At 44.9% G+C, this 27503-nt stretch overlaps 1 protein-coding gene across 1 annotated transcript in view; it reads right to left on the minus strand.

The window, feature by feature from the left end:
* Positions 1-8236: 8236 nt before the first annotated feature.
* The window catches only part of uraha (urate (5-hydroxyiso-) hydrolase a), a 77372-nt gene continuing 58105 nt past the window's right edge, over positions 8237-27503 (minus strand). Inside the window, exon 3 of the mRNA XM_067389070.1 lies at positions 8237-8326. Within this exon, the coding sequence (XP_067245171.1) occupies positions 8237-8326 (90 nt within the window). The remainder of the gene's footprint in view (positions 8327-27503) is intronic.

The following is a 27503-nucleotide window of genomic DNA, read 5'->3' on the forward strand; positions in this document are numbered from 1 at the left end:
CCGGTTTCTTTGATGGTCTGCATCATTCATACGCTCTGGTGGTATGAGAATGTTGTGAAGTCTGTCCAGAAATGTGAGAATATGGGCTGTGTTGTATGGTCCAAGTTTGGCATGACGGTGGAGGACACCATGCATATTGGAGATGGCAGCGCACATTGTGATGTTCCCACCACGTTGGCCAGGAACATCTATAATGGCTCTGTGGCCAATGAGGTTTCTCCCTCTTCTTCTGGTCTTTGCTAGGTTGAACCCAGCCTCATCTATAAAGATGAACTCATGTGGGATTGCATGAGCATCCATTTCCAGTACTCCCTGAAAACAAAGAACAAAAATCACTCAATATGGTGTTATCCAGTACACTGGGAAACAATGTTGTGTGTAGTGTACTGCAGTCAATATAGTACTTACATCCACATATGCTCGTCTGATCTCTTTGTTTCTTTGAGAGTTTCTCTCAAACGGCACCTTATAAAGTTGTTTCATTCTGATTTGGTTTCGCTTGAGAATGCGAGCCAATGTGGACAGACTAACTCGTTGAATGTTGTTGAATAAGGTGTTGTCTTGGATGATGTGGCTTTGAATTTCTCGTAATCTGATTTCATTATTTTCCAAAACCAAGTTTACAATGGCAGCTTCCTGTACCCCGGTGAACATTTGGCCCCTTCCTCCACCATGGTGTCGTCTCTCAGTCCTTTAGAAAAAATAAAATAAAAATATATATAGGGCTTGGACAATGCAGCCTAAATATTTTCCCCCACAGTAGAGTACATTGTACAGGAAACTTGTACAGTTCATGAATGGCTGATGTCATACACTAAGTAAACAGGTGTCACCCAACTGATACACTATGACATGGGGTATACTACATGTGTACTACATGAAATTTTGGTTACATACCTGTTCTCCAGTCTAAAGGTCCGGATGACAGAGGCGACAGTAAAACGGCTCAAGTTTGGCTGCACTCTCTGTCCAGCCTCACGCATTGTCAACCCATGGTTGATGACATGATCTACTAAGGTTGCTCTGATTTCATTTGAAAGTGTTTGTCTTCTTTGGCCATGAACTCCTCTACCTGCTCTACCCCTACCGCTCACTCTTCCTCCCCCTCTTATTCTCAACCTCCCTCTTCCTCTTCCTCTTCCTCTCTCTGCAATGTCTTCCATTGTTGTTGTAAAAAAAAAAGGTTCTCACCTGTGGTCTTTTCATAGTGTTTACATCCTGATTGAAGTGTTAACAATTAACCACTGAGGTGTTTGGCCAGGTGGCACATGTAATTGGCCAATTAGCTCATGTAGTGTCATTTTGAATGGCAGTGTTTTGAAATGGCAAACATGTGACTTTATGTCAGATTGTTGTGTCTTATGCAGAGAACTGTATTTAGTGAATTTAAAAAGTGCTATTTTGAAATGCAAAATGTGTGTAAAACAGAAAAGGTGTTTAAACTTTTGGAGACTTGAGAAGAAGTTTTGCTCTCTGTGTGTCAGTTTAAATAATTGTGCTGTGCATGTCATTTTAGTGTGTTAGCAATTGGAAAAAACTGTAATGGAGCGAACATTGAAAATACACCTGTTGTGAATGAAGACTCAGGCAGGGGATCCAAGTGCAGCGTTTTATTAAATGTTGAGCGTGGTCGTACAGGCATACGGGGCGAACAGGAACATACGGTGATCATGACATAACGCCCCCCCTCCCGGAAGGCGCATCCTCGCGGCGTAAAAGGAACAGCTAGGGAGGGAGGGTGGGTGCATTGGAGATCTGCATGCAGACAGGAACGGGGTCCCCAATGCAGGTCCAGGAGTCTCGGGCAGCCACGGCGGGTCAGGTGGCTCAGGCGGCCACGGCGGGTCAGGTGGCTCAGGCGGCCACGGTGGGTCAGGTGGCTCAGGCGGCCACGGCAGGTCAGGTGGCTCAGGCGGCCACGGCAGGTCAGGTGGCTCGGGCGGCCACGGCAGGTCAGGTGGCTCGGGCAGCCACGGCGGGTCAGGAGCCAAGGGCGGCCAAGGCGGGTCAGGAGCCAAGGGCGGCCACGGCGGGTCAGGAGCCAAAGATGTCCATGGTGGGTCAGAGTCCATTAGTGACCACAACAAGTTGCAAACCAAAGGTGGCCGGGCATGGTCCCCACCCACAAGCTCCCCACCCTTGGGTATACTGCCCCCCCCAAAAAAGTTCTTGGGGATTTCAGCAGGGTCCTTAGTGGGTTCGTGGACAGAAGGCCTGGGTGTCTCCAGCAGGGCAAAACACTTGGGCAGCGGCAGCGGCAGGGCAGGCGGCGGTGGCGGCAGCAGGGCTGGCCAAGGGTGCTCAATGGCCATATCAAGGAGAGCGGACAGCTCAGTGATGGCAGCAGGCTCAGGCTGGGGCTGCTCTGAGACGACAGCGGGCTGCTCTGGGATGACAGCGGGCTGCTCGGGCTGCTCTGGGACGACAGCGGGCTGCTCAGGCTGGCAGACTGCTCCAAAGTCAATAGGGCTCGAGTTCCTCAATGCACGCATGACAGCCAAGACATAAAAAGTGAGCACAGCCCTCTGGGCCAGGACAGGACAGACCAGGAGAGCAGGCTGCGCTGGAGCGGACTCACTGGCTGGATCGGGCTCTGGAGCGGGCTCACTGGCTGGAGCGGGTTCTGGAGCGGACTCAATGGCTGGGACGACCCCTTCTATTCCAGACACTGAAGGGGCGGCCATCTTGCCCGTGGGCACTGGCGAAACGGCCATCTCATTTTTCGCATCCAGAGAGTTTGAGTGCGTAGCAACTGGCAGACTCGAGCTTGAGTGCGTTGAAACAGACGAGCTTGAGTGCGTTGAAACAGACGAGCTTGAGTGCGTTGAAACAGACGAGCTTGAGTGCAACGCGGCCAGCGGGCTCGAGAGCGACGCGGCCGGCTGACTTGAGAGCGAGGCGGCCGGCTGACTTGAGAGCGAAGCGGCTGGTGTATGCTTGGGAATACTCGTGCTGAAATCAGTGGAGGATCGTTCACACTGGACAACAATCCTCTCCGCTGTCAAACGGATCTAGAGACGTGACGGGACTCTGGGCAATCAGCGGAGACGTGACGTTGCTCTGGGCGATCAGCGGAGGCGTGACGTTGCTCTGGGCGATCAGCGAAGACGTGACTTGGCTCTGGGAGATCAGTGAAGACGTGATGTGAAGTCGTAGTGCCCGCCATTTTGTGAGTGTTCTCTGATGCTGAAGCGGCGGCCATTACGTGGTTCACTACGGTGTCGCGACACCCACAGTAAAACGTGAACCAACGGTAAGCAGGGCAAAGTCCAAGAATTCCATAAACGTCCCTCTGGGACCATTGGCGATTAAATAACCCTTAAGAGGTTCATTTAGTCCATAAGCAAAAAAGTCAATGAGGGCACAGTCCAGTAAATCAGAAAAATGGGCAATGTCCAGGAATTTCTGGATATGAACCTCCAGGGTGCAGTTACCTTGACGAAGGCTGACCAGATGTGTTGCGGGATCCATGCTGGGACTAGGACGCCCAACAAAGCTGCTGGATCTTGGTGTGGCTAGGTCTTCTGTTGTGAATGGAGACTTAGGCAGGGGATCCAAGTGCAGCGTTTTATTAAATGTTGAGCGTGGTCGTACAGGCATGGTCAAACGGGGCGAACAGGAACATACGGTGATCATGACAACACCTTCTTTCTTTCTTTTTTTATATAGAAAGAATTCATCCCATCATCCATGAATTTCGGGAAGCATTTTCATCAATAATAAGAACAAGATCTCCAGCTTTAAGATTTAGCTTTTTTCTGTTCCATTTTTGCCACTCTTGAAGAAGTGGCAGATATTCTCTAATCCACCGTCTCCAGAAGAGGTCTGCAATGTATTGTACTTGTCTCCATCTTCTTCTTGAATATTGATCATCACTTTTGAACAGTCCAGGAGGAAAATGTGGCTTGCACTTCATAAGCAACAAATGATTGGGCGTAAGAGCCTTTAGATCATTTGGGTCCTCCGATACTGGTGTCATAGGGTGGTCGTTCAGAATGGCTTCTACTTGTGCAACTTGATGAAACCCTGGTGAAGATCGCTGCTGTGACTGGTGTTCTTCATTAATTTTTCATTAAAGTCCTGAAAAGTGAGGTTAAAAAATTTCGATCACCCCTTGATGGATGCCTGCTGTGTTGTTCTCAAGTTCTCAAGCCAAAAAAAAAAAAAAAATCAAATGACACTTAAAATATTAGTTTTCCAAAGATGGTTTCTGTCATTTTACGTAGCGATCATCACGCTGACGTGTGTTCAAGTGTTTGTTTTTCCAATAAGCTTGGTTTTTGTTAGTTATTTTTGATGCTAAAAAATGGGGTGTAACGTCATGATTGACAGCTGTGCTTGCGGTTAAGGGTACATTTACATAACAACAATAAACAAAAAAGGTGTTTTCTTTGTACAGATGACAACAGTCCAGAAGAATAGAATCAGCAGTTGAAATTATTTCAGAAAATACTAGAATATTCTGTATTGAAAAAAAAAAAAAACTCCATGTCTATGGTACAAACAAAAAGTTTTATAAAATTATAAACATCACATTTCAACCCTTTTAACCATTGTTTAAGAAAAGGGATGAGTGAATATTATTATATATTATAGATTATCCAAATTAGACTAGATTATCATCATCCAAATTATTTTGCTTTTTCATCAGATTCCTTTTCCATTAAAACTGGATTCTCCAGTTTTACATCATTTTTTTTTTCCAAAGTATACTAAACAGAGGTAGTCATCCAAAACATTCAGTTTTCTTTAACCTGGCAAATGTATTTAAAATATTTGTGTGACCTGTTCAATTCAGTATGCACCACATATGCAAATTCCTTGACAATGTATCTTTAATTTGGCCAAGAGATTCTGTTTAATGAACATGTTTGTTCATAATTCATAAATGTTGTTCATTGACCTTTCATGTACATGCTTGATAATTAAGACAATATTGTTTTGAGGAAACATAATTAATGTTTAATGTTATTATAGATTATATAATATTTTATATTCAAATACATCTGAAAAGTCATTGAAAGTAAAAAAAAAAAGAAAAAGAAAAAGAAAAAAAATTCTTTCCAACTGTCCCCCCAGTGAATCTCAGCCATCTCCAGACCAAACAACATTAAAGGTGCCATAGAATTGAAAATTGAATTTACCTTGGCATAGTTGAATAACAAGAGTTCAGAACATGGAAATGACATACAGTAAGTCTCAAACACCATTGTTTCCTCCTTCTTATGTAAATTTGATTTGTTTAAAAGACCTCTGAAGAACAGGCGAATCTCAACATAACACCGACTGTGACGCAACAATCAGGATCATTAATATGTAAACCCCAATATTTGCATATGTCAGCTCATGTTCAAGGCATTAGACAAGGGCAGGCAGTATTAACATCTGGATCTGTGCACAGCTGAATCATCAGACGTTATGCAGGTAACCAAGCAAGGACAATAGCGAAAAATGACAGATGGAGCAATAATAACTGACATGATCCATGATATGATATTTTTAGTGATATTTGTAAATTTTCTTTCTAAATGTTTCGTTAGCATGTTGTTAATGTACTGTTAAATGTGGTTAAAGTTACCATCGTTTATTACTGTATTCACGGAGACAAGAGTCGTCGCTATTTTCATTTTTAAACACTTGCAGTCTGTATAATTCATAAACACAACTTCATTCTTTATAAATCTCTCCAACAGTGTGTAATGTTAGCTTTAGTCCGTTAGCCACGGAGCACTATGAAACTCATTCAGAATCAAATGTAAACATCCAAATTAAATACTGTACTTACATGATCTGATGACGAACATTTTGTGAAGATCCATTTTGAGGATTATATTAGCTGTGTGAACTTTGTTTATGTATTAGAGTCGTGAGCTCGGGGACGGGGAGCGTGAGGATTTAAAGGGGAAGCAGCCTGAATCAGAGCATATTTAATGATGCCCCAAAATAGGCAGTTACAAAAATTAATTTAAAAAAATCTATGGGGTATTTTGAGCTGAAACTTCACAGACACATTCAGTGGACACCTTAGACTTATATTACATCTTGTGAAAAAGCATTCTAGGGCACCCTAAAAACTTTATTTTCACCACAAAGGGTCTTTAAAATCATTAACTGTGTAAGGTCTGCACAAGATCAAATTATGCAAACCAACTTTAGAATTTTCAGAATGCTTTTAACTCCTTGAACTTTTGTGTGTAAATTTCACATTGGCTCCGGCCTGGCTGACATTAACAGCTCACTCGACACATTTTATGGCCGTATCGATGGATTCCTGATTCCCTCCCTTGTGACTTCAAATGATCGTGGTCAACTCAGATCAAATTACTGTGAGCCATGCGGCTGCATTACAGACCAGCCAAACCCCAATACACACCACACAGACACACACAAACACGCATAAAGATTGTATGTACAAAATATGACTGTGCCAATGTGTACCTGTCGTTGTATTTCAAGTTGCATATATGTATCCCTAGTGTATAAGCTTAGCTATGACTGTAGTTGTGTTAGTTTCATTCTAAACGATAAAATAAACTGTATCTCCCCTTTTATGTTTTTGCCATCTGACAAGTTTGGTTTCTTTGTAAAGCTCTCTTTATGCCTTATTCGACAATGTATGTCTGTAAAATTACTGTAAAATGCATTCTATTTTCCATGGTATTTCGAAGAAAATGTACTCTGATTTGACACCTCATAAACCATGCAAATGAGGTCATAAATGGAGACAAAGGAAAAGTTTGCCCGTCAAAATTGCACTCTTATCATTGGCTGTTTCACCCAAGGAGGCGTGTTGGCTTGTTTTTCCTTAAAAGACAAGCACAAGCATTTTCCCTTTGTCTCTCGATAGTCTCTCAACTGTCCCTCGCCATCTCATGCACGTCTCTCCCGGACGTCTCGGTAACCGTGCTTCCATCACGCGCTCCTCTTCGGGATGACCATCTCTGGCGAAACCAACTTTCAAGACCTCAGTTCAAATCTTCCCGTGGAAACAGAAGAAGCCAATGAACTGCAGCAGCACTGAATCTTCACATGTATCTTTTTGAAACTCAGCATGCAAACTCATGCAAGTACCGCTTCTCTCTATCTTAGATGCGATAAGTTATACGACCTAACAAAGTGATACTGATTCTTTGCTGGCTCTCAAAGACTGTCTGTAAGTTTGGCTACTTCTCTCTTTTCCTGTCTTTACTTTTGATTTTGTATATACTTGTATTCTTAGTGTATATTTAGCCTATGTATTAGTAGTTTCATATATTAAAAACAATGTATTCATGCTCGATTGTTCTGCTGCTCATTCAGAAAACCAAGTCACTTCTACAGTTCGATTCTGCAACACTGCTTTACCCTTTGATGCTATAATAGGAATTTATTCTTGTGGCCAGAGAATAAAATTTCTTTCATAATAGTCTATGAGGAGAAAACCCATAGTTTGCTGGACAAACTAGGATAGTTTTTCTAAACAACTATTACACTAGAACTAATCATATATGTAATTAATTATAATCCGTTGTAATTAATTCACAATATATGTGCATAATTCCCTTTGGTCAATCTATATTATAATTAGTCATAACGCATTATGATTTATTATATATATATATATATATATATATATATATATATATATATATATATATATATATATATATATATATATATATATATATATACCCATGATTTGAGATAATTGATTAAATACCTGTAGTTTGCTACAACTCTTTCTATTGTCTTTTGATTGAACTTAATTATAAAACCATTAATTTCCTTCCTTCTAATTGAAAAACACATTGAGATTTTTTAAACAATTCAAGGTCAAACAGTTGTTTTGTAGCCACTGTGACACGTCAGTCATTTCATTTGTTAATATATCTGCAGCTAAGCGTGGCGTCTGTGCTGATACATAAATTACTGTCAACTGCATATAACTGACATTTAGTTTCCTTAAAACAATTTGGTAAATCATTGACATATAAGGAAAACAACAGTGGACCTAAAACTGATGCTTGAGGGAGACCCATCTCATTGTTTCATAAAGATGATCTTGAATTATTTATTTTAACGCCTTTTGAGAGTAACATATCAATAATAATATTATTTATTAATGGTTGGTAAATGATTAACTGATCATCAACAAAACACTTAAATGATTTATATCTGAACATTACTATAGTGTTATCACATGAAGAAACATTAAATATTTACTGCACTGGCACAGAAACATGCATAAACTTTACATCTAACTTCCTCTATATGTACTGTAAGAGAAACGGCTCAGAAGCAGAGGAATGTGGTACTTCTGAGAAGAATCAGTGATGGTGAAGACAACCTGAAAAAAAAAAAAAAAAACATACAATAATAAAAACACACTATCAATTGTTACTAGAAGGAGCGTAAAGCAGTGGTTTACAATCCTGGTCCTGGGGACCCACCGATCTGCATATTTTGTATATGTCCTTTATTTAACATCAGATCATCAGCTTTTTAGGCATACATATGTGTCCTGCCCATAAGGCATAAGTCACATACACCTCAAAATGATGTGCTCATGCTATATCACTCAAATTTCACTATATTCAGGAAGTGGTTTATCTGTTGCCCTTATGGAAGATTTGGCTCATGTTCTGTGAGCAGTTTTTCCAACTCCTCTTGGTGAACGTGATGATTTTTCAGAAAGTGTGTGGCTCCATGTCCTCAGTTTAGTCCTGGAGGGGATACACATGACACATGAGGTGTATATAATGATGAGTGTTAAACATGTTCAAGCAGAGCTTAACGGCCTGTCTGATCGTTGCCACTGTCAAAGTTTAAAACTAAAAGTGTTGCACTCTAGACTCACCTTCTTTCTGAGGAAAGAAGGATGCTTGTTTAGCCCCTGTTGTCCCATCTCTGCGGTTGCCGAGGCACTGCATGAGCTGGATAATTGGGGTGACTGCGAGGAATTTGAGCCTATGGGAGCGAGAGCCAACAGATTTTTTCCTTTCACACACTCCCCCCGGATCATGTGCATTCGGCGAAAGAGTGCTTTTCGAAAATGGTCATTTATGAAAGTGCTTATTTGTGTCCCAAACTGGAAGCTCATAATATAATTGCATTCTGTCTTTTCTCACATCAGCCTCAACCCTCTTCTGGAAGTCTTGGCCATTGCTTGGGTCACTTCCACTTTGGTCGATAGACCACTCCATGGCTGGATTTATATATATATAATCAAACCAAAAATTATTCAGACATTTTGATATATTTTTACTAGTGGGTGCAGGACAATGTAGTTCATTTATGTAAGTGAAGATAGCAAAATAAAGTACAATTCTTCATTTTTACAGTTCTCACCTGTCCTAGACTCTGTTTCCCATGATCCGCCCGGTTCCACAACTGAACTCACTTCCTCATCATCTCTCCCGCTCTCCCCGGATTCCCTGCACCTGGTCTGGTCCGTTATTGTTTTTGTTATTAGCTATTGTTTAATGTGTGTTTGCTGTTCTGCTCTTTTAATATATCCCGTTATTTGTAGAAGTCTGATTCTGCCTCATCCCTGCTGCAGCTACACATTTGTGACAGAAGAACGGACCCTAACAGTGAGGACTGCTACAAGGATGGGAATTTTCCTGGTCCCGATCTCTCCTGTGCTCCCCAAAGAATATGCTTCAGTGGTGGATTGTCTGCGGGGGCTTAGGCAGGATGGTCGCCCGCTGGAGAGGTAAGTGGAGGAATTTTCTGAGCTCGCTTGCTTAGTGAACTGGCCAGATGCCCTGCTTAACGCATGTTTTCTGATGGGCCTGGACAAGGACACGATCCGTTATATTGAACCTGACTGTTCCTTTTCCCAAGTCGAGTCTATTAATCAGATTCTCTCTTTTTAAATGGTTCTTATTTCAAAATAGAAGAGGTTCAAGAGAAAACGTGTCTTCCTCATCAAGTTCTCTCAGAAAAACACGTGGCCTGGTCAGTTCACCCACCGTCAGTTTCCTCCACATATCCACTCCAGTGGGTCTGCCCATTTTGTCCTGCCTGTCCCAAAGCCCAGACTGCCAAAGAAGATGGCAGCCGCAAAGCATAAGCCCATGAAGATGGCCGCGCCAGAGCTACTAAACAAAATGGCCGCCGCCAAGTCTGAGCCTTCACTAGATGAGGAACATTGGCTCATAGACTTCTGGACTGAACCTGTTGCTTCAGTCCTTCATGAGCCCACTCCATGTACCCGTGGGTGGGGAACATGTGGGTGGGACACATGTGGGTGGGGCTCCTGAACCGCCATGGGTCCCTTAACATATTTTTGGGTCCCTTAACATAATAAATCCCATTATTTGTAGAAGTCTGATTCTGCTTCATCCCTGCTGCAGCTACACATTTGTGACATTCATACAGTGGACTACCAGTAAAATTGATAAAAAATTTGGAACAAAAAATTATTCAGCCACTTTTACCTGACCATGTTTTGCTTAAGTGTTATCTGACATAATTAAGATTATATTTTTCTGACACAGTTTCACTCTGAGATCTTGTCATATTTTTATTTTCTTTTACCATTTTTTTAAACTATAGTGAATAAACTGTTAATAAATAAGTTCAAGGTGTATGAATAAATCTTGGTTTGACTGTGTGTGTGTGTATATATATATATATATATATATATATATATATATATATATATATATATATATATATATGTCACAGATCCCTTGTTCCCCTGGACTCCATTTCCCATGATCCTCCTGTTCTCCACACCTGCACTCACTTCCCTCGTCAGTTCCTCATCATCACGGATCACTTGCACCTGGACTCTATTGTCAGCACTCCCCATATATTGCACTCACTCCCTGCACTCCTTGTCCGTTCTCTGTAGTGTTTAGTGTATGTTTGGTGTTCCTGCCCTTGTTTATATTAAAGTCTTTATACTTTGTGGAAATCCGTATCTGCCTCGTCTCTCTACACCAACATCCGTAACAGAAGAACGGACCTTTACCGCTGGATATCCACAAAGGATAAGATGGGAATTTTCCTCATCCCCGAGGCTCCAACTCCTTCTCAGCCTCTCGCAATTACATCTCCGGCCGACCGGCTCATCGGGCTCTTCCAGGTTGGCCGTTCACTGGAGAGGTATGTGGAGGAGTTTGTAGAGCTTGCTTTCCTGACTAACTGGTCAGATGCACTTTTGAACGCCCTGTTTCTGGATGGACTGGACGATGACACTATCCGTTTGGATGAACCTGAAAATTCCTTTTCCTTGAGCGAAACCATTAATCTAATTTTATATTTAAACGGATCTAATTTCTTTGTCGATGAGGTTCAGGATAAGTGTCAATCCCGTCCAGTCCCTCCAGAAACAGAGGTGGCCAGGCCAGTTGGTCAGACTCCTTCTTCCTCCACATATCCCTCCAGTGAGCTGACTTCCTGGACCACACGGAACCCACACTCCTCCACTGGGTCCCGTAAGCGGAGGAGGAGGAAGCAAGCCGCCCCGGTCTCTCCAGAACCCGCTCCGGTCTCTCCGGGGCCCGCTCCGGTCTCTCCAGAGCCCGCTCCAAGATCTCCAGAGTCCGCTCCAGTCCCCACAGAGCCAGCTCCAGTGCCTGTGGGGATCTTAATTGTATTTGAGGGAATGAACGAGCCCTCAGCTCCAGCCGCCGCCTACGAGCCCTCAGCTCCAGCCGCCGCCTACAAGCCCTCAGCTCCAGCCGCCGCCTACGAGCCTGCCGCTCCAGCCGCCGCCTAGGAGCCTGCCGCTCCAGCCGCCGCCTACGAGCCTGCCGCTCCAGCCGCCGCCTACGAGCCTGCCGCTCCAGCCGCCGCCTACGAGCCTGCCGCTCCAGCCGCCGCCTACGAGCCTGCCGCTCCAGCCGCCGCCTACGAGCCTGCCGCTCCAGCCGCCGCCTACGAGCCTGCCGCTCCAGCCGCCGCCGCCGAGCCTGCCGCTCCAGCCGCCGCCGCCGCGCCTGCCGCTCCAGCCGCCGCCGCCGAGCCTGCCGCTCCATCCGCCGCCGCCGAGCCTGCCGCTCCATCCGCCGCCGCCGAGCCTGCCGCTCCATCCGCCGCCGCCGAGCCTGCCGCTCCATCCGCCGCCGCCGAGCCTGCCGCTCCAGCCGCCGCCTACGAGCCTGCCGCTCCAGCCGCCGCCGAGCAAAGTTCTCCAGTCTCCGCCGCCGAGCAAAGTCCTCCAGTCTCCGCCGCCGAGAAAAGTCCTCCAGTCTCCGCCGCCGAGAAAAGTCCTCCAGTCTCCGCCGCCGAGCAAAGTCCTCCAGTCTCCGCCGCCGAGCAAAGTCCTCCAGTCTCCGCCGCCGAGCAAAGTTCTCCAGTCTCCGCCGCCAAACCAGCTCCAGTATCCGCCGCCATACCAGCTCCAGTATCCGCCGCCAAACCAGCTCCATGCTCCTCCACCCACACATTGACTTTATTCCTTGGACTCCTCTATATGATCCTTAACCTCTCCAAGTATTTTTTGGGGGGGGGCCAAGTACCCGTGGGTGGGGGACATGTGGGCGCCACACATGTGGGTGGGCCTCTGACGTGGCCTGCCAAGGCTCCTGACCCGCCGTGGCCTGCCAAGGCTCCTGATCCGCCGTGGCCTGCCAAGGCTCCTGACCCGCCGTGGCCTGCCAAGGCTCCTGACCCGCCATGGCTCATGGATCCGCCCTGGAGACCTCCACTCCAGTCCACTCATCCCCCGGCACCTGCATGAGGTCTCCAGGGCGCCCGCCCCCCCCTCCCGGTTATTCTATTTACGGCGCGAGGACGCGCCTACCGGGAGGGGGAGGTACTGTCACAGATCCCTTGTTCCCCTGGACTCCATTTCCCATGATCCTCCTGTTCTCCACACCTGCACTCACTTCCCTCGTCAGTTCCTCATCATCACGGATCACTTGCACCTGGACTCTATTGTCAGCACTCCCCATATATTGCACTCACTCCCTGCACCCCTTGTCCGTTCTCTGTAGTGTTTAGTGTATGTTTGGTGTTCCTGCCCTTGTTTATATTAAAGTCTTTATACTTTGTGGAAATCCGTATCTGCCTCGTCTCTCTACACCAACATCCGTAACAATATATATATATATATGTGTGTGTGTCTGTGTGGTTTGCGAAACTATTCACTTTTTTTTCTCATTTTATTTTATGATGCTGCTTTATGTTTAACCCTCTGGGATCTGAGGATTTTTGGGGCCCTGGAGAAGTTTTGACATGCCCTGACATTTGTGCTTTTTTCAGATGTTCATAAATATATTAATGACACAAGTGTCATTACACTGTATTCAGCACAAACTAGGCTACCATAATATGTGAGGAACATGTATGTACATGTTTGTATTTTTGAAGGAATAACGTTTATGCGTGGTTATTGAAAAAACTAAAAACTTAAGTCACTGAAATAAGGCCAAAAAAAGTATATTAAATCTGTGTTCATAAGACCTCTGGGTATTGGAGGTTGTACACTAGAGTTTTTGCTTCAGAATTATGTAAAAATTATGCTGCCTACTCCTTTATATAAAACAATATATTGATTTAGTTTTTGTAAGACACTTTTTGTCAAGAGAAACAGTATGCGTGGAGGCGTGAGTCATCATGAATAATGGGCCATTCTCACCTGAGAAGACAAAAGAATTGAATAGTAATGAGCTGAAATGACTTTCATATTAATGAGCTCTTTCAGTCAGGTAGGCTGTGAAAAAAACCCTCTGTAATCATGTCTCAGCTCAATTTAAAATAATGGTATTCTATTATATTCTTTAAAATATAATGTATTTCTGTGATGCAAAGTGTCTGAACAATTATGTTACCTCTATGGCATTTCATATAGGCTTTTAGCTTAAAAGCATGCACATTTGGAGAAATATTGATGATTCTTATATGTTTATGTCAAATTTCTATACAGAGGAGTAATATTTATTCTATATTTATTCTTATCACTATGAGTGCTGGATACTGTGTTTTCAATTCATACCTGCAGCCCGAGGGCGCTCTGTACACCTTTAGTCCACAAATTATTCTAAAGAAGAAGAGGACATTTCAGGAATGGTGTTTTCAATTCATACTTGCAGCCGGAGGGCGCTATGTACACCTTTAGTCCACAAATCCATATAAAGAAGAAGAAGAACCAGGAACTAACTGCATGTCTTCTAGAGTTCGCTAACCATGGCCATGGCAGATAAACACTTTTCAAGACAATAAATACACGATTGAAACTATGTCTGCATGTATTGACTGAATTTGCGTCTGAATAGCGCTCCCTCCATGGGCGTGGCCGCATTAGTGGGTAATGAGCTGAATCACGGACTTCTGACATGGCTCTCTTATCATACAGATTACATAAACACAGAATGTATGTTTTCGATTTGACTTACACGATTTAAAAGCTGACATTTCAACGTTTCTTTTGACATAAGTGTAATTTTTTTGTCATTAGAATTCACTAAGTTACAGTTCATTTTCTGAGAACTATCAGATTGGACTTCGTTCAGAGGGAGACGAGAGATCACGCATCATGTTAGTTTTCTTTATTTTACAAAAAGCACAACATTTTGTTTTTACTCTGAGTGTACACAAATGAAAGAAGATATTCTACAGATTAAAATGGTGTATAACTCTTAATTGTATGTGCAAAATTGACAGAGTATTTTGAGTCTCTTTCACACTGGTAAGAAAAAAATTGCAGTGGTATTGCCGGCGATACCCTCAGACCTCAGAGTGTTAACAACTTTAAATTTTTTTTTTTCACATTAATCTACACTCCATACACCATAATGACAAAGCAAAAAAAAAAAAAAAAAAAAAAAAAAAAAATTTATTAAAAATAAAAAACTTAAATAATTACATTGCATAAGTATTCAAACTCTTTTCTGAGATGCTTGAAATCTACCTCAGGAGCATTCCAATTTCACTTGTAGATGTTACTACACTTTGAGTGGAAAGGCAAAGGCCCTATTGTTTTCCTTAGATAATTTTTTTTTGGGGGTCCCTTAACATGCTCAAAAACTCTTAAAACTTTGCAATAACCTAGGAATCATCGGCCATCAGGGCCATGCACAAGTTGTCTTGGGGGGTCGTGGGGGGGAGCTCTTGTGGCAGACTATTTTATATGGTTGTATTTGAGGGGCTCTGTAGTGTACCCCTTTTCACCTACAGTAACCAAACTTCATACAGTTATAGACCTCATCGGGCCGAACAACTTTCACACTCAGTCATATGCCAGCCCAACAAGAAGTTGGCTATTTAGGGGTGTTTGGAAAAATCCTAGGGAATTCATCCGATCACCACCAAACTCAGTCAGCATGAAGACAGGACATTTAGAATGGTAAATTGATAGTGTTTTTTTGATATCTCGAATATTTTGGCCGTGGTATTGAATTTAATTTATGGCAAGAAACAGGAAACAAGAAACAAAGTGTGTTAATTTCTGCATACATTAACTGATTTTGATTAAACTTCAGCTGTGTGTTCCTTGTAAGAGGTTGATCATATGGATGTGAATATTTTGAGTCAATGTCATAGCCACCAACTGGAGGCAGGTAGGGTATCACTTTCAAAATGCTTAGAAATCGCCCTCATATTTTTACTCGACTTGGTACATAAATTGCTCTTGTCAAGCCACTTTCTAATTTAGAGTAATCAGCTCCGACCAATAGGAAGTCAGATATTTTGGTTTGAATGTGTTTTTTTTTTTTTTTTTTTGGTTATTGCAGCGTCAAATGCCAAAAGCTCCATCAGTTTTTACTTTCAGTTTCTGTAGTGAATAACTGACTGGCATTTAAGACTTCTTCACCAGCATAACTCTCACGCAAAGTTTGTTAGACAAAATTAGTCAGACAAAAACTGAGCTCCTGCAGGAACATAAGGGCCATCACTCCTATTGCAGTGGAGAAAATTAGCCAGACAAAAACTGAGCTCCTGCTGGAACCTAAGGGACATTACTGCTGCAGCAGTGGAGAAATTAGCCAAAGAACCTGAGCTCCTGCGGGAGCAGAGGGGACATCACTGCTGTGGCAGTGGAGAAATTGGCCAGAGAAACTGAGCTCCAGTGTTCCTGTAATTAAATACTTATCCACTGAAAAATGTACAGTAAGGGATTACTGTTCACTTTTAAGTAATTTAATTACAGTTACTTATAATGTACTTGCGTTACATACTGCAAATTAGTTTAACGGTTCTGTATAAATAAATACATACAGATCTAGATTTGCTGTGTTTGACAGAAACCTGGCTAAAACCAGACGATTACATTACTTTAACTGAGTCTAGCCCTCAAGGTTACGGTCATCGACACAATCCTCGTCAGAAAGGCAAAGGGGGAGGTGTTGCTGTAATTTATAGTAATATCTTCAGTATTACTCAAAAGTCTTTCAAATATAATTCCTTCGAAGTGATGGTGCTTTATGTAACATTTTGTACGTTGACATTTGTGCTGGCTACTGTATACAGGCCACCAGGGCACCATAAAGACTTTATCAAAGAATTTGCTGATTGTCTGTCAGAGTTAGTACTGGCTGCGGAATAAGTCTGCAGCGTTATAAAGATTGCTTTATAAATAATCTTCCTGATCAGTTTCATCTCCTTAGCATAACAGATAGCTTAGAAGAACTCAATGTTACAACAGAAACTATTGACTCTCTCTTTTCCAGCACACGGAGCCCAATCCACCACCACTGCCTGCGCCACCATGGCCCCCGGAACTGCCTGCACCACCATGGTCCCCTGAACTGCCAGCACCGCCCTGGCCCCCTGAGTTACCAACTCCAGGGCCACCCTGGAAGCCTGGGGTGACCCCCCCCCCCCCCCACCCCCGGTAAATTTGAGTATAATCTGCATAACAATGGAATGACAAGCCATGCTTTCTAAAAATAGAACCCAATGGGAGCATATATAATGAAAAAAGAGCTTAAATGGATCCCTGAGGAACACCACACGATAGAGGAGCTGCTTCAGATATATGGTCAACAATTTTAACTTTAAAACTTCGATTAGAGAGATATGAATTAAACCATTCCAAAGCTCTTCCTTTTATGCCAGCACAGTGCTCCAAGCGAGCAAGGAGGATGGCATGGTCCACAGTCCCAGGTGAAAAAAAAAGTACATTTCTATAATGTACTTAAAGTGCTCTATTTTCGCGCACTAATTTTGTACTTAATATACTAAAAATTATTCTTTAGTACTTCTTAAGATAATCTTAAGAACATCTAAGTGTACTCAACTGTGCTATTTTGAGACACCATGAAATATGAACTTAAATATGCTTTTAATATACTATCTCTGTATTTAAAAAATGTATTTAGATACTACTTATAGTACATTTGAACCCATAGTGTACTACAAGTGGCCACAAGAATACACCTCCTATTGTAGCACCAAGCGTAAAGCCAGGTTACTGGATCGAAAACGTTAAAGTGACCTGGGTTTTGTTGAATGAGCAAAAGAACAATCGAGCATGGATACAATGTGTTTAATATATGAAAACTACTACTACAGAGGTTATACGTCTAAATACAGAATATACACATATATACAAGAGTGAAAGTAAAGAAAGGGAAAGAGAGAAAGCAAGTAGCAAAAACCTACTAACATTCCTTGAAAGCCAGCACAGAAATCAGTTTCATTATCTAAAAGAGAAACGGTTACTTGCATCAGTTTGCTTGCTGAGTTTCAGTTCAGTGCTGCTGCAGTTCATTGGCTTCTTCCATTTCCGTGGGAGGGTTTGAACTGAGGACGTGAAAGTTAGTTTCGCCAGAGAGATGGTGGTCCCGAAAGATGAGCGCAATGGAAGCGCGTCGCCGTGACGTCCTGGAGAGACGTGCGTGAGTGGGCGAGGGATGATTCAGGGCAATCGGGAGAACACACAGAAAAGTTGTGTGTTGGTGCTTTTATGGAAAACCACGCTAACACACCTCCTTGGTCGGAATAGCCAATGACATTTTGAATTTGAATTGAATTTGCATAATTTATGGGTATCAGATTGGGTAATCACATCGGATTACTTATCGGAGTACTTTCTTCACAGTACCATTAAACAAACAGAACAATGCATTTGTCAGCTATGTGACATATCTCAGTGAATGAGAGATAGCAAGAGCTTTAAAACGAGACCAAACTCAACAGATCAGAAAAGCATATAAAAGATGTTATGGTTTACAGACAATAGTATCATTAGAAATTACACTAGCACAACTACAATCCAAGCTAAGCTTATACAGTGGGAATAACTATATGCAATTTGACAGACAATGGCGGTTACATTTAGGCATATTTATATTTTGCACATACAGTCTTCAATGCATGTTTGTGTATCTGTGTGTGTCCTTAATGTGCGTGTATGTGTCTTTGTGGTGTGTGTTGGAATTTGGCTGGCCCTTCTGGGCCCACCAAGGGAGGGGGGTGATCCTTTGAAGTCTCTAGAGCTAGGAAGTGGGATTCTCTGTTTAATTTCTGACAGAGTAACAAAAGTGTCAAAGTGTCTGTTTTTCTGGACTGGTCGGTGCCGATGTGAGATTTACAACACAGTCCAGCATGCTAAGCTATGAGCTGGTCAGGACAGGCAGTCGGGAGAGTGCTCAGAGGGCTGTATCGATGGGAGTAATGTCAATAAGCTGGGACCCCCCTTTCTCAATCCTCAGTACCAGTTCTGGAACTAAGGTGTGATGGTGATTCCTGGGGGAGGATGGGATTTCCAGTTCTGACTGGTCCTCTTTGCTTGAGAGACAGTACACTGCCTGATTGTTGCGGTGGAGGATGGAACCCAGGGGCATCTGGATCCACATAATTGGATTGGGCAGGCTGACATGAGTAGCAGTGTTGTGCTGATTGTGGGTTAGGGTGGCAGTGTGAGTGAGGGTATGGATGAGCCGTCGATCGCCCACGATCTTGGCTTGTGTTCCAATGACTTGGATGTGAGGCTTGGCCTCGGCAGGGCAGCGTGTGTCGCTGATCATGGGATGCAACCAGCAGATTCATTATTGAATTTGATTTGAATTGTTGAATCTGGTTTGAATTGTTATCTGATTCGACGCTGGGTGGATTTGGGCGGAGGGCCACCTTACTCTGCTCGGAGTCAACGTGCAGTAGCAGCAGCACCCAGAGAGTCGGCGAGGTGGGCTGGAACAGTCTTGGTGGGTCTGCCAGTAGCAAAGTCCAGCACAGTTTGTACAGGGAACTGAGTAGTCCACTTCATAGTCCACTTCGAGTGGTTTTCTCAGCTGTGGGCGGAGCTTGTCGAGGTGCTGATGAGTGGAGTAGGAAATGTTGCAGGAACAGTACGCTGGCTCACCTTTTCCCAGTAAACGATCATGTTGTGTGTTTGGGTGATGTTATCACATGTTTGGAACAGGTGTTGATGTTTCACCGACGTGTTGTATTCAGTCTTGAAGCCAGTTTGTTTACAGCCTGGAAGATGGCACGTGAAACTAGGTCTGGCATAGTGTGAGTTTGTGCAAATGAGTTCTCTGATGTTATGGGCTGAGGCGACTTGAAGGGTTATGAGGGTAGCTGCTACTTCAACATACTGTCATGACTGGGGACCCCACCTGAAGTTCTGTGGTGGGCAGGGTTGGTTGTTTAACCATCGTACCCCTGCACTTGCCTGTAGGATGCCCTCATGGATGTAGAAACATCCATCGACTTAGGCCGTGGGCATTCCTTGGCATTCATTCTCTTTGGGGTACCTGTGACAGGTTGGTTGCTGTTGTTGAGGTACCTTTATCTCAAGTTTCGAAGCTGGTGTGTTATCAGAGCAGTTTTGGCAGGCAGTTAAGCCGTCGCCCCGTGCAGACCTGTGGTTTCTGGCATGTCGTGACAGTGGCATTTGCTGGTTCAACTTCCTGAAGTTGATGGTGGGTCGCCACTTGCTGTCTGTTTTGACAACGGGCCAGATGGGGGTGGAATAGGTGCTGTTGCATGGGCAGCTAACACCTCTTTCTTCCATGAAACAAATAGTCTCCTGCACTGGTTCATGTGAGGTGATGTGACTTTTGTACTGCCTGACGAAGGTGGGAGGAGCATTTGGGTGTTTTACCATGTACACCGTGCGAAGTTTAGTGAGACCACAGTCTAAAAAGTCTTTGGCAAATGTCACTTTGAATTTGTTCAAGACCTGTCGGAGTTTTTGACAGTCTGCATCATTCTTTAGGGCATTTGCATCTTTCTGAATCTGTTGGCCTTTAGACTCAAACCTTGGGAATGGCTCCTCCGTGGTGGTGTCAGCTGTTTGATTGGTTATCAGAGGTGCAGAGCTTTCCTGAGTTTCACAGGCAGGCTGGTTAGCGACTGTGGGTACAGCAAGGTGTTTCATCAGGTCCTCCATCAACTCCGTTCTGCGCACCTGTTCTGTGGGTACCAGTTTGATGGAAGTGATGGAGATGCTGTTGAAGGATGCTGTGAAACTTGTGTTGTCCAAGCTTCCTTCTGGGACCCTTGCATCTGGTATTGAGCCGATGACTGTTAACCTGAGTTCAAAGTCATGGAAGTTGTGGTTCAATATCCATCCCAGCTGATAGGCTTTGGGATTGTTGATGTCTGTGGCCATGCAGTCGTTGAGCCAACTGTGAACTACACAGGATGACACTTCAGTGAGAAACCAGGATGCAGACCTCTTGGATGGTCTGGCCTAACAGGAAGTTGGCAGTGTTGACAGGAACAACAGGGGGCTGTACAGTCATTGGGGCCCACACCTACTCATTAGCAATGTCTCTATGAGCTTTAGAAGGTGTCAGGAGGTCTGGAAAGTCCAGGAAGTGATGGGTTAGACGCAGGTCATTCCATTTCAAGTTCGAAACGCAGATGTCCTTGGCAGTCATCATGGTTGGCAGACGAAAGTCCAATGGGAAGCGTGTGTGCTTGATGGCAAATGGGAGGTGCGGTGTTCCTTTGCTGAGAGCACTTAACAGCGTGTGGCTGAAGGCTGAGTTGTCTGTCCACATTGTGCGAATAATGTCTGTTGTAGTTACGTCCTTCAGCTGTGAGTCTGTGATGACCTTGGAGCAGAAGGAGTCAGAGTCTATGGTGAGTTGTGCAGGGTAGCGACTTTGAACTTTGCCCTGAGACAGGGTTCCTGCAGCTAGCTGTGAGGTTTCCGTCTGGCTCAGGTGGTCTGGGTGACTGGAAAGGCAGAAGTTCACACACTTGAGCCCAGATTTTCAGTGGTCTGGCGTACAATAAGGGCTCAAAGCAGTTTAGCAGGTCTTTGTGGATGAAACAGGGAAACATGTCCATTTGTGCTATGTGCACAGGAGGTGCCAGGCTCACTGGACCAATTGTGTGGTGCATGGGAGCTATGTGTTCAAGGTGGACCTCATTTTGACTGTGCGACTGCACATTCAGCTCACATCTTTGTGAATTGAGAGTCTGATTTTGTCTCTTAGCTCCATTTGTCAGTCTTTCAAACAGGTAAGGGCAGGTTTCTGGGCAGTGATCAGAGACTGGATAACTGGTTTGATTTCTTACAGTCTTTTCAGACGCAGTGCTCTGCTTGGCGTGAGCTTCGTCGACCAAGCCTCGCAGCTGCTGAGTAGGCATGCTGCGTGAGCAGACCAAGGCTGCCAGATTGGACTGCAGTTGGATTTAACAGCTGCTGGCGAAGGTTCTTGGCCGCTGGACGTTTTGGGCATTGGACTTTTAACCCCCTTTGGAACAAGGGATTCTTGACTGGTTAGGGGAAACTCTGTGACGTGTGTTTCCCCTCCCATGCCACTTTTCAGTTCTCTGTAAGGAGTGTCAAGTCCATCTTTTAAACAGTCTCTTTGTGGTTTCGGAGCAATGACTTCTTTCCAGGGCTGTTTAAGATGATTTTCACAGGCCCTGGCTTCAGCGTGTCTTTCTTTCAGCTCAGTCTCTGCTTTGGCTAGGAGAGCTTCGCCGTGTTGGAGTTTTCCAGTTAGTTCTTTTCTGGATTCCTTTTTCAACAGTTTCCTACGCTCCACCTCCAGGTGGAGCTCTGCAAGGGCTTTTTGAAGTCTTTGCAGCTCCTCCTGTAGCTCAGGTTTGGATTCATCTGCTGTCTCACGCCGGTCCTGGGTCTTGATGAGTCATCGATCGCGGCGATGTCGAGTCTGGGCCTGATTCCTCCGGGCATCCTCTGCCTGGAGCTTGAGGTTGTGGGTGATGAATTGGAGGACTTTCGCCCATTCTTTGTAGCTGTAGCTCTGCGTTGGACCGTGGGCCATCAGTTGATCCAGGTTGTCGTCCAGCTGCTCGTTGCTCAGGTGCTGGGGATCCACAGCGGCGTTGGACAGGAATGTGCTGATTATGGCGCTCAACCAGGTCTCGAGATGGTCCCAGCAGGTGCCGGGGCTGGCTGCTCTGAACACGTTGGCTTGCTGTTGGCGAGAGAAAGACAAGGCGCCTGACAAGGGCGCTGTTGCATCATAAATCCTAGATGGATGGTATGGCTTAAAAGCAAAAGGGTTTGGCCAACATTTTTGATGAGGAAATATCAAATATTCTGGGGCTTTCACTACGTGAAGGGACGGTATGTTATTAATCTGGGCCTGGGGTGAATTGTGAGTGCTCAGATAAGAACTCAATGGCAGGGCAGCCTTTTCTAGACGTTCCAGCACTCGGCTGCGGTGTCCGTGGGTACCCTGTCCCCCTCGCACCACGCTGCAACCCTTCAAACAGGGACTTTTAGCACAATTGCGTGACCGGGCTAGGTGTTTCCACCAACGGCCAAGTTGACTGGTCAGAATTGAGTTTTCCCTAAACCCAGAGTCTATCCACTTGACGAGCGGTTACTCAGAGTGGGTGGTTCTGTTGTACAGAAGCCTGAACAGGGGAATTAAACAAAATTGCCTCTGTTGTCAACCTGGCAAACCTGTTGCCTCCCTGAACCCGACACACCCAACCTGCTGATGCCCCTGCGTGTTGCCGGTGATACAAGGTCAGAAAATGTTCACGACTCACACACAGCCATTACTCGGATCCGCCAGGCAGGTGCCTCCACTCACTGGAACTCACTGAAACTCAGCCATCAACACACCATCCAGCACTAGAGATGTCCTATTCTGCAAATATAAAAATGGTCACGCAAACACAGCTTAATTGTAAATTTAAATCTCAATTTAAATCTTGTTTAAACCAAATTTAAATAATTAAGTGTGTAGGACAGAAAGGATACGAGTCTAAAATGAACTAGCTAGAAGCAGAACAGAAATAAACAAAAGGGGTTAAGTAAAAAAAAAAAAAAATCAATTCAGAGGCACTTGATTCAAATTTGAATTAAACCATGTTCAATTGAATTTAAATAAGTGCATAGAATAACAGAATGGGAAAAAAGAAGAAGAAAAGAGGACAATTCAGAGGCACGTGATTCAAATTTGAATTAAACCCTGTTCAATTGAATTTAAATAAGTGCATAGCATAACAGCATGGGACAAAGAAAGGAGAAAGCCTTCCCTATTTGTGAATTTCCCTAAAGGGAATTGCTTCTTGATGAGCAAAATGTCAACTGGTTGACATACTTATCACAAACAGGACACAGACCTAAGATTGGATAAAATAAAGCATTAAGCCATAAAAGGAAAAAAATTCCAAAGTAAAAATAACTCAAGAGAGAGAGAAAAGACCAAAAAGGGAATCACTGAAATAAAAACAAAGTAGAATAAAGTAGACTAAAGTACACCTGTAACAAACAGGAGAACGAAAAAGAAGAAGAGAGAGGGAGGAAAAAAAGAAGACCACAGAGGAAAGGGAATTGACTTATCTTTTAGTGTCCACCAGGGGGAGCACTTTCAGAAAGTGAATTCTCTTGTTGGAAGGGAAACTTGATTTAAATTAAAAATCTAAACGTATTTAAATCAAATTGAAATCAGTAAACCACATTCCAAAAACGACTGAAAAGCATAACCATCAACAATGGTTGCCCTCTGGCGTCTGGTCAGAGTTACTGCATCCACCTACTGTAATCTTGTGATATAATAAATTAGCACGCAAGAGATTTGACCCTTTATGGCTGATTTAACTGCACGATCACAGTTACAATACTTTAGAATCTTCTTTGGTGCCAGTTTACTGGACACTAATGTGCCCCTTTTATCACGGGTACACAATTTCGGGGATCAGTAAACCCCTTTTGTACACTTATGCACACAAATGTTGCAGGATTCCTTCGCTGCTGTTACGATTCACACTGGATCAGGGTGTGAATGGCTCCAAATTTTTACAAAGTCGAATCGGATAAAGCAGATAAACTGTTTTCAGATTAGATTTGTATTCAGTAACATATTTTGGTTAGCTAAGCCAATTATGTTACCAAGGGAGCGAGTGAGACGCTATTTTGAATTTTTGGACAACACAGTAATTCAAATTTAATAGCGCTATCACATATGAGGCCTTCTGAGGGAAGAAGTGGGAATCTCGCCACAAAAATCTCTTTACAAAACACACTGAATACGATTCAATTTTACGGTCAACAATTGACTACAGTGTTTTCAGACACAAATAGCAGCTTGTTAACTTTTTTCAGGGTGAGGACACATTGTCGGCTCAATAAGGCGCGCATATACACATTAAATCACACAAAATTATTCTGGATTGCTCATACACCAAAAACGTACTCAGTTACTAAAGTAACCTCGGTTCCCTGAGATACGGAACGAGTACTGCGTATGGAAAAGTCTCCCTTTTTCCCCGTTACTGAGGCCTTTTTCAAAAACGCAGTGTAACTGCACCTGTCATTGGTTCGCTCATAGACAAGTTGTTGAACCAATGATGGCGCGGCATAGCTGCGTGGCCTATGGCGATAAAGCGCGCAAACTTTCCCGCGAAAAGGGCGGGGTTAAGGGCTATATAAGCAGGCGTTTCGCCATAGGATTTCAGGCCATATCGACTGAAGCGACGACACTGAAGCCGCAGCCTCGTGGCACGGCAAGTAACACAGTACTCGTTCCGTATCTCAGGGAACCGAGGTTACGTTAGTAACCGAGTACGTTCCCTTTCGATACTTCACTTGTACTGCGTATGGGGAACGAATTCAACCGCGCCGTGCCACCGCAGGGAACGACTGAACTTGCTTTGGACACCGAGGGGGAACCAGAGGACAAGTAAGAAGGCCGAAGCCGCCGAACCCTTGTTACACTACAAGAGGAGATAACTCCCATATTGGCATGAGGCGGAGCTCGACAGAGTCCGCCGGGTCACACTGAAAGGACCCGAACTAGTAAGGTCGGGACGTCCAACTGATAAAACCTGACAAAAGTGGACGGCGAAGACCAGCCGGCCGCCTCACAGATGTTTCTGGACCAGGCCCAGGAGGAAGCCATTCCTCTAGTGGAGTGGACTCTAACTCCTATGGGACAATCGGTGCCCATAGAGGAGTAACAGAGAGCAATAGCATCGACTATCCAACGCGAGAGACATTGCTTTGAGACCGAAGACCCTTTGGTGCGGCCACCAAAACAAACAAAGAGCTGATCTGACTGCCTGAAGGGCTGTGATCGCTCAACATAGGTCCTCAATGCCCTGACAGGGCAGAGCAACTCCAGCTCCTACTCATCCGAAGAAGGAGGGAGTGCAGAGAGCGAGATGACCTGTGCTCTAAACAGGGTCGAGAGCACCTTGGGAACGTAGCCATGCCTGGGTTTCAACATGACCTTGGAGTCGTTAGGCCCAAATTCAAGGCAAGCAGGGCTTACAGGGCTTGCTAGTGCGAGTAGCAGAGCGGTTTTAAGCGTCCAGGGTCTGAGGTCAGCTGAACGCAGTGGCTCAAAGGGAGACCCTTTAAGAGCTCTGAGGACCAGTGAGAGGTCCCAAGTGGGAACAGTGAGGGGACGAGATGGATTCAATCGCCTGGAAACCCTCAGGAAACGCACCACTAGGCTGTTTCGTCCCACTGACTGGACAGCGACAGGAGCATGAAATGCTGTGATGGCTGCTACGTAGACTTTAAGCATTGAAGGAGCGCGCCCTAAATCCAAATGCTCCTGGAGGAAAGACAGTATCGGAGATACGTCACACTTCACAGGGTCTATGTTGCGTGCAGAGCACCAATCAACAAAGACCGACCATTTCTGGGCGTAGAGGCATCTCGTGGACGGAGCTCTTGCCTGAGAGATGGTATTTAGCACGTCCCCAGGGAGGTCAGCCGGCTCCCATCGAGGGACCAGAGGTGCAGAGCCCAGAGCTCTGGCTGTGGGTGCTAGATCGTTCTGTTTGTCTGAGAGATGAGGTCCCTTCTCAGGGGGAGAAGGGTCGTGGCCCACCACGGCGCTTTCGTGGAAAGCCTGAACAGCTCTGAGGAGCAAACTTGGCTCCTCCAGAGCGGGGCCACTAGGAGGACTCTGTTTTTGTCTTCCCTGACTCGTCTGATGACCTTCAGAATCAGAGCGATCAGGAGAAATGCGTAAAGGAGGGTGCTGGGCCAGGTGTGGGCCAGAGCATCGACCTCCTTCGAAAAATAGGTTGGGCAGTGAGAGTTGTCTTCTGAGGCAAAGAGGTCTACCTCTGCCTTCCCGAAGACTCCCATATCTTGAGAACCGTCTGGGGATGGAGCATCCACTCGTCTGAGGGGACGTTGCTCCGAGATAACATATCCGCACCCAGATTGGTCTTGCCAGGTATGTGAGTCGCCCTGAGCGACTGAAACCTCGGCAGTGCCAATTCCAGAAGATGTTTTGCCAGAGCGCATAAATGACTGGACGAAAGACTGCACTGGTGATTTATTTATGACACCACTGTCATACTGTCCGACTGGACTAAGACGTGGTGTCCCGTCAGATGGGACTGAAACGATTGAAGGGCTCGCATCACTGCCAACATCTGGAGGCAGTTGATGTGCAGATGGCTCTCCTCGTGGGACCACAAGCCGAAAGACGCCCCAGCCTGAGTTGGATTCGTCTGTCAAGAGCACCGTCCTTCGTGACACCGCCTGTAGGGGTACTCCAAGACTGAACCAAGCAGGGTTCATCCAGGGTTTCAGGGCTGAAAGACAGGCCTGATTGACCTCGAGACACAGGCGGCCGCCAGGCGTGAGGAGGGACCCGAAACTTCAACCAGTACTGTAGAGGCCGCATCTGAAAAAGGCCGAACTGGGGAGGCGGAAGCCATCAGCCCTAACAGCCTCTGAAAAAGCTTTAGAGGGAGGTAGGCTTTGTTCTTGACGGAAGCCTCGAGCTGCTCTGGCGAGACCACTGCCGTCATGCGGACAGAGTCGAAAACTGCCCCCAGGAACGATATACGTTGGCTGGGAAGCAGCGAGCTCTTGGCTAGGTTAACCTTGAGACCCAGGCACTCTAGATGGCTGAGGAGCACGGATCTGTGGTGTTCCAGCTCGGCTCGCGAATGGGCCAGGATGAGCCAATCGTCAAGATAATTCAGAACTTGGATTCCCATCTGTCTCAGTGGGGAAAGTGCCGCGTTCATGCACTTGGTAAAAGTGTGAGGAGCCAGAGACAGCCCGAAGGGTAGGACTGTATATTGGTAAGCCACGCCCTCAAATGCGAATCTCAAGAATCGCCTGTGGTGGGGGGCTTTCTGGATGTGAAAGTATGCATCTTTCAGATCAGGTGAACAGAACCAGTCCTTGTGACAAATCTTTGCGAGGA

Source organism: Chanodichthys erythropterus, chromosome 7 (genome assembly GCF_024489055.1).
Source record: "Chanodichthys erythropterus isolate Z2021 chromosome 7, ASM2448905v1, whole genome shotgun sequence".
NCBI lineage: Eukaryota > Metazoa > Chordata > Actinopteri > Cypriniformes > Xenocyprididae > Chanodichthys > Chanodichthys erythropterus.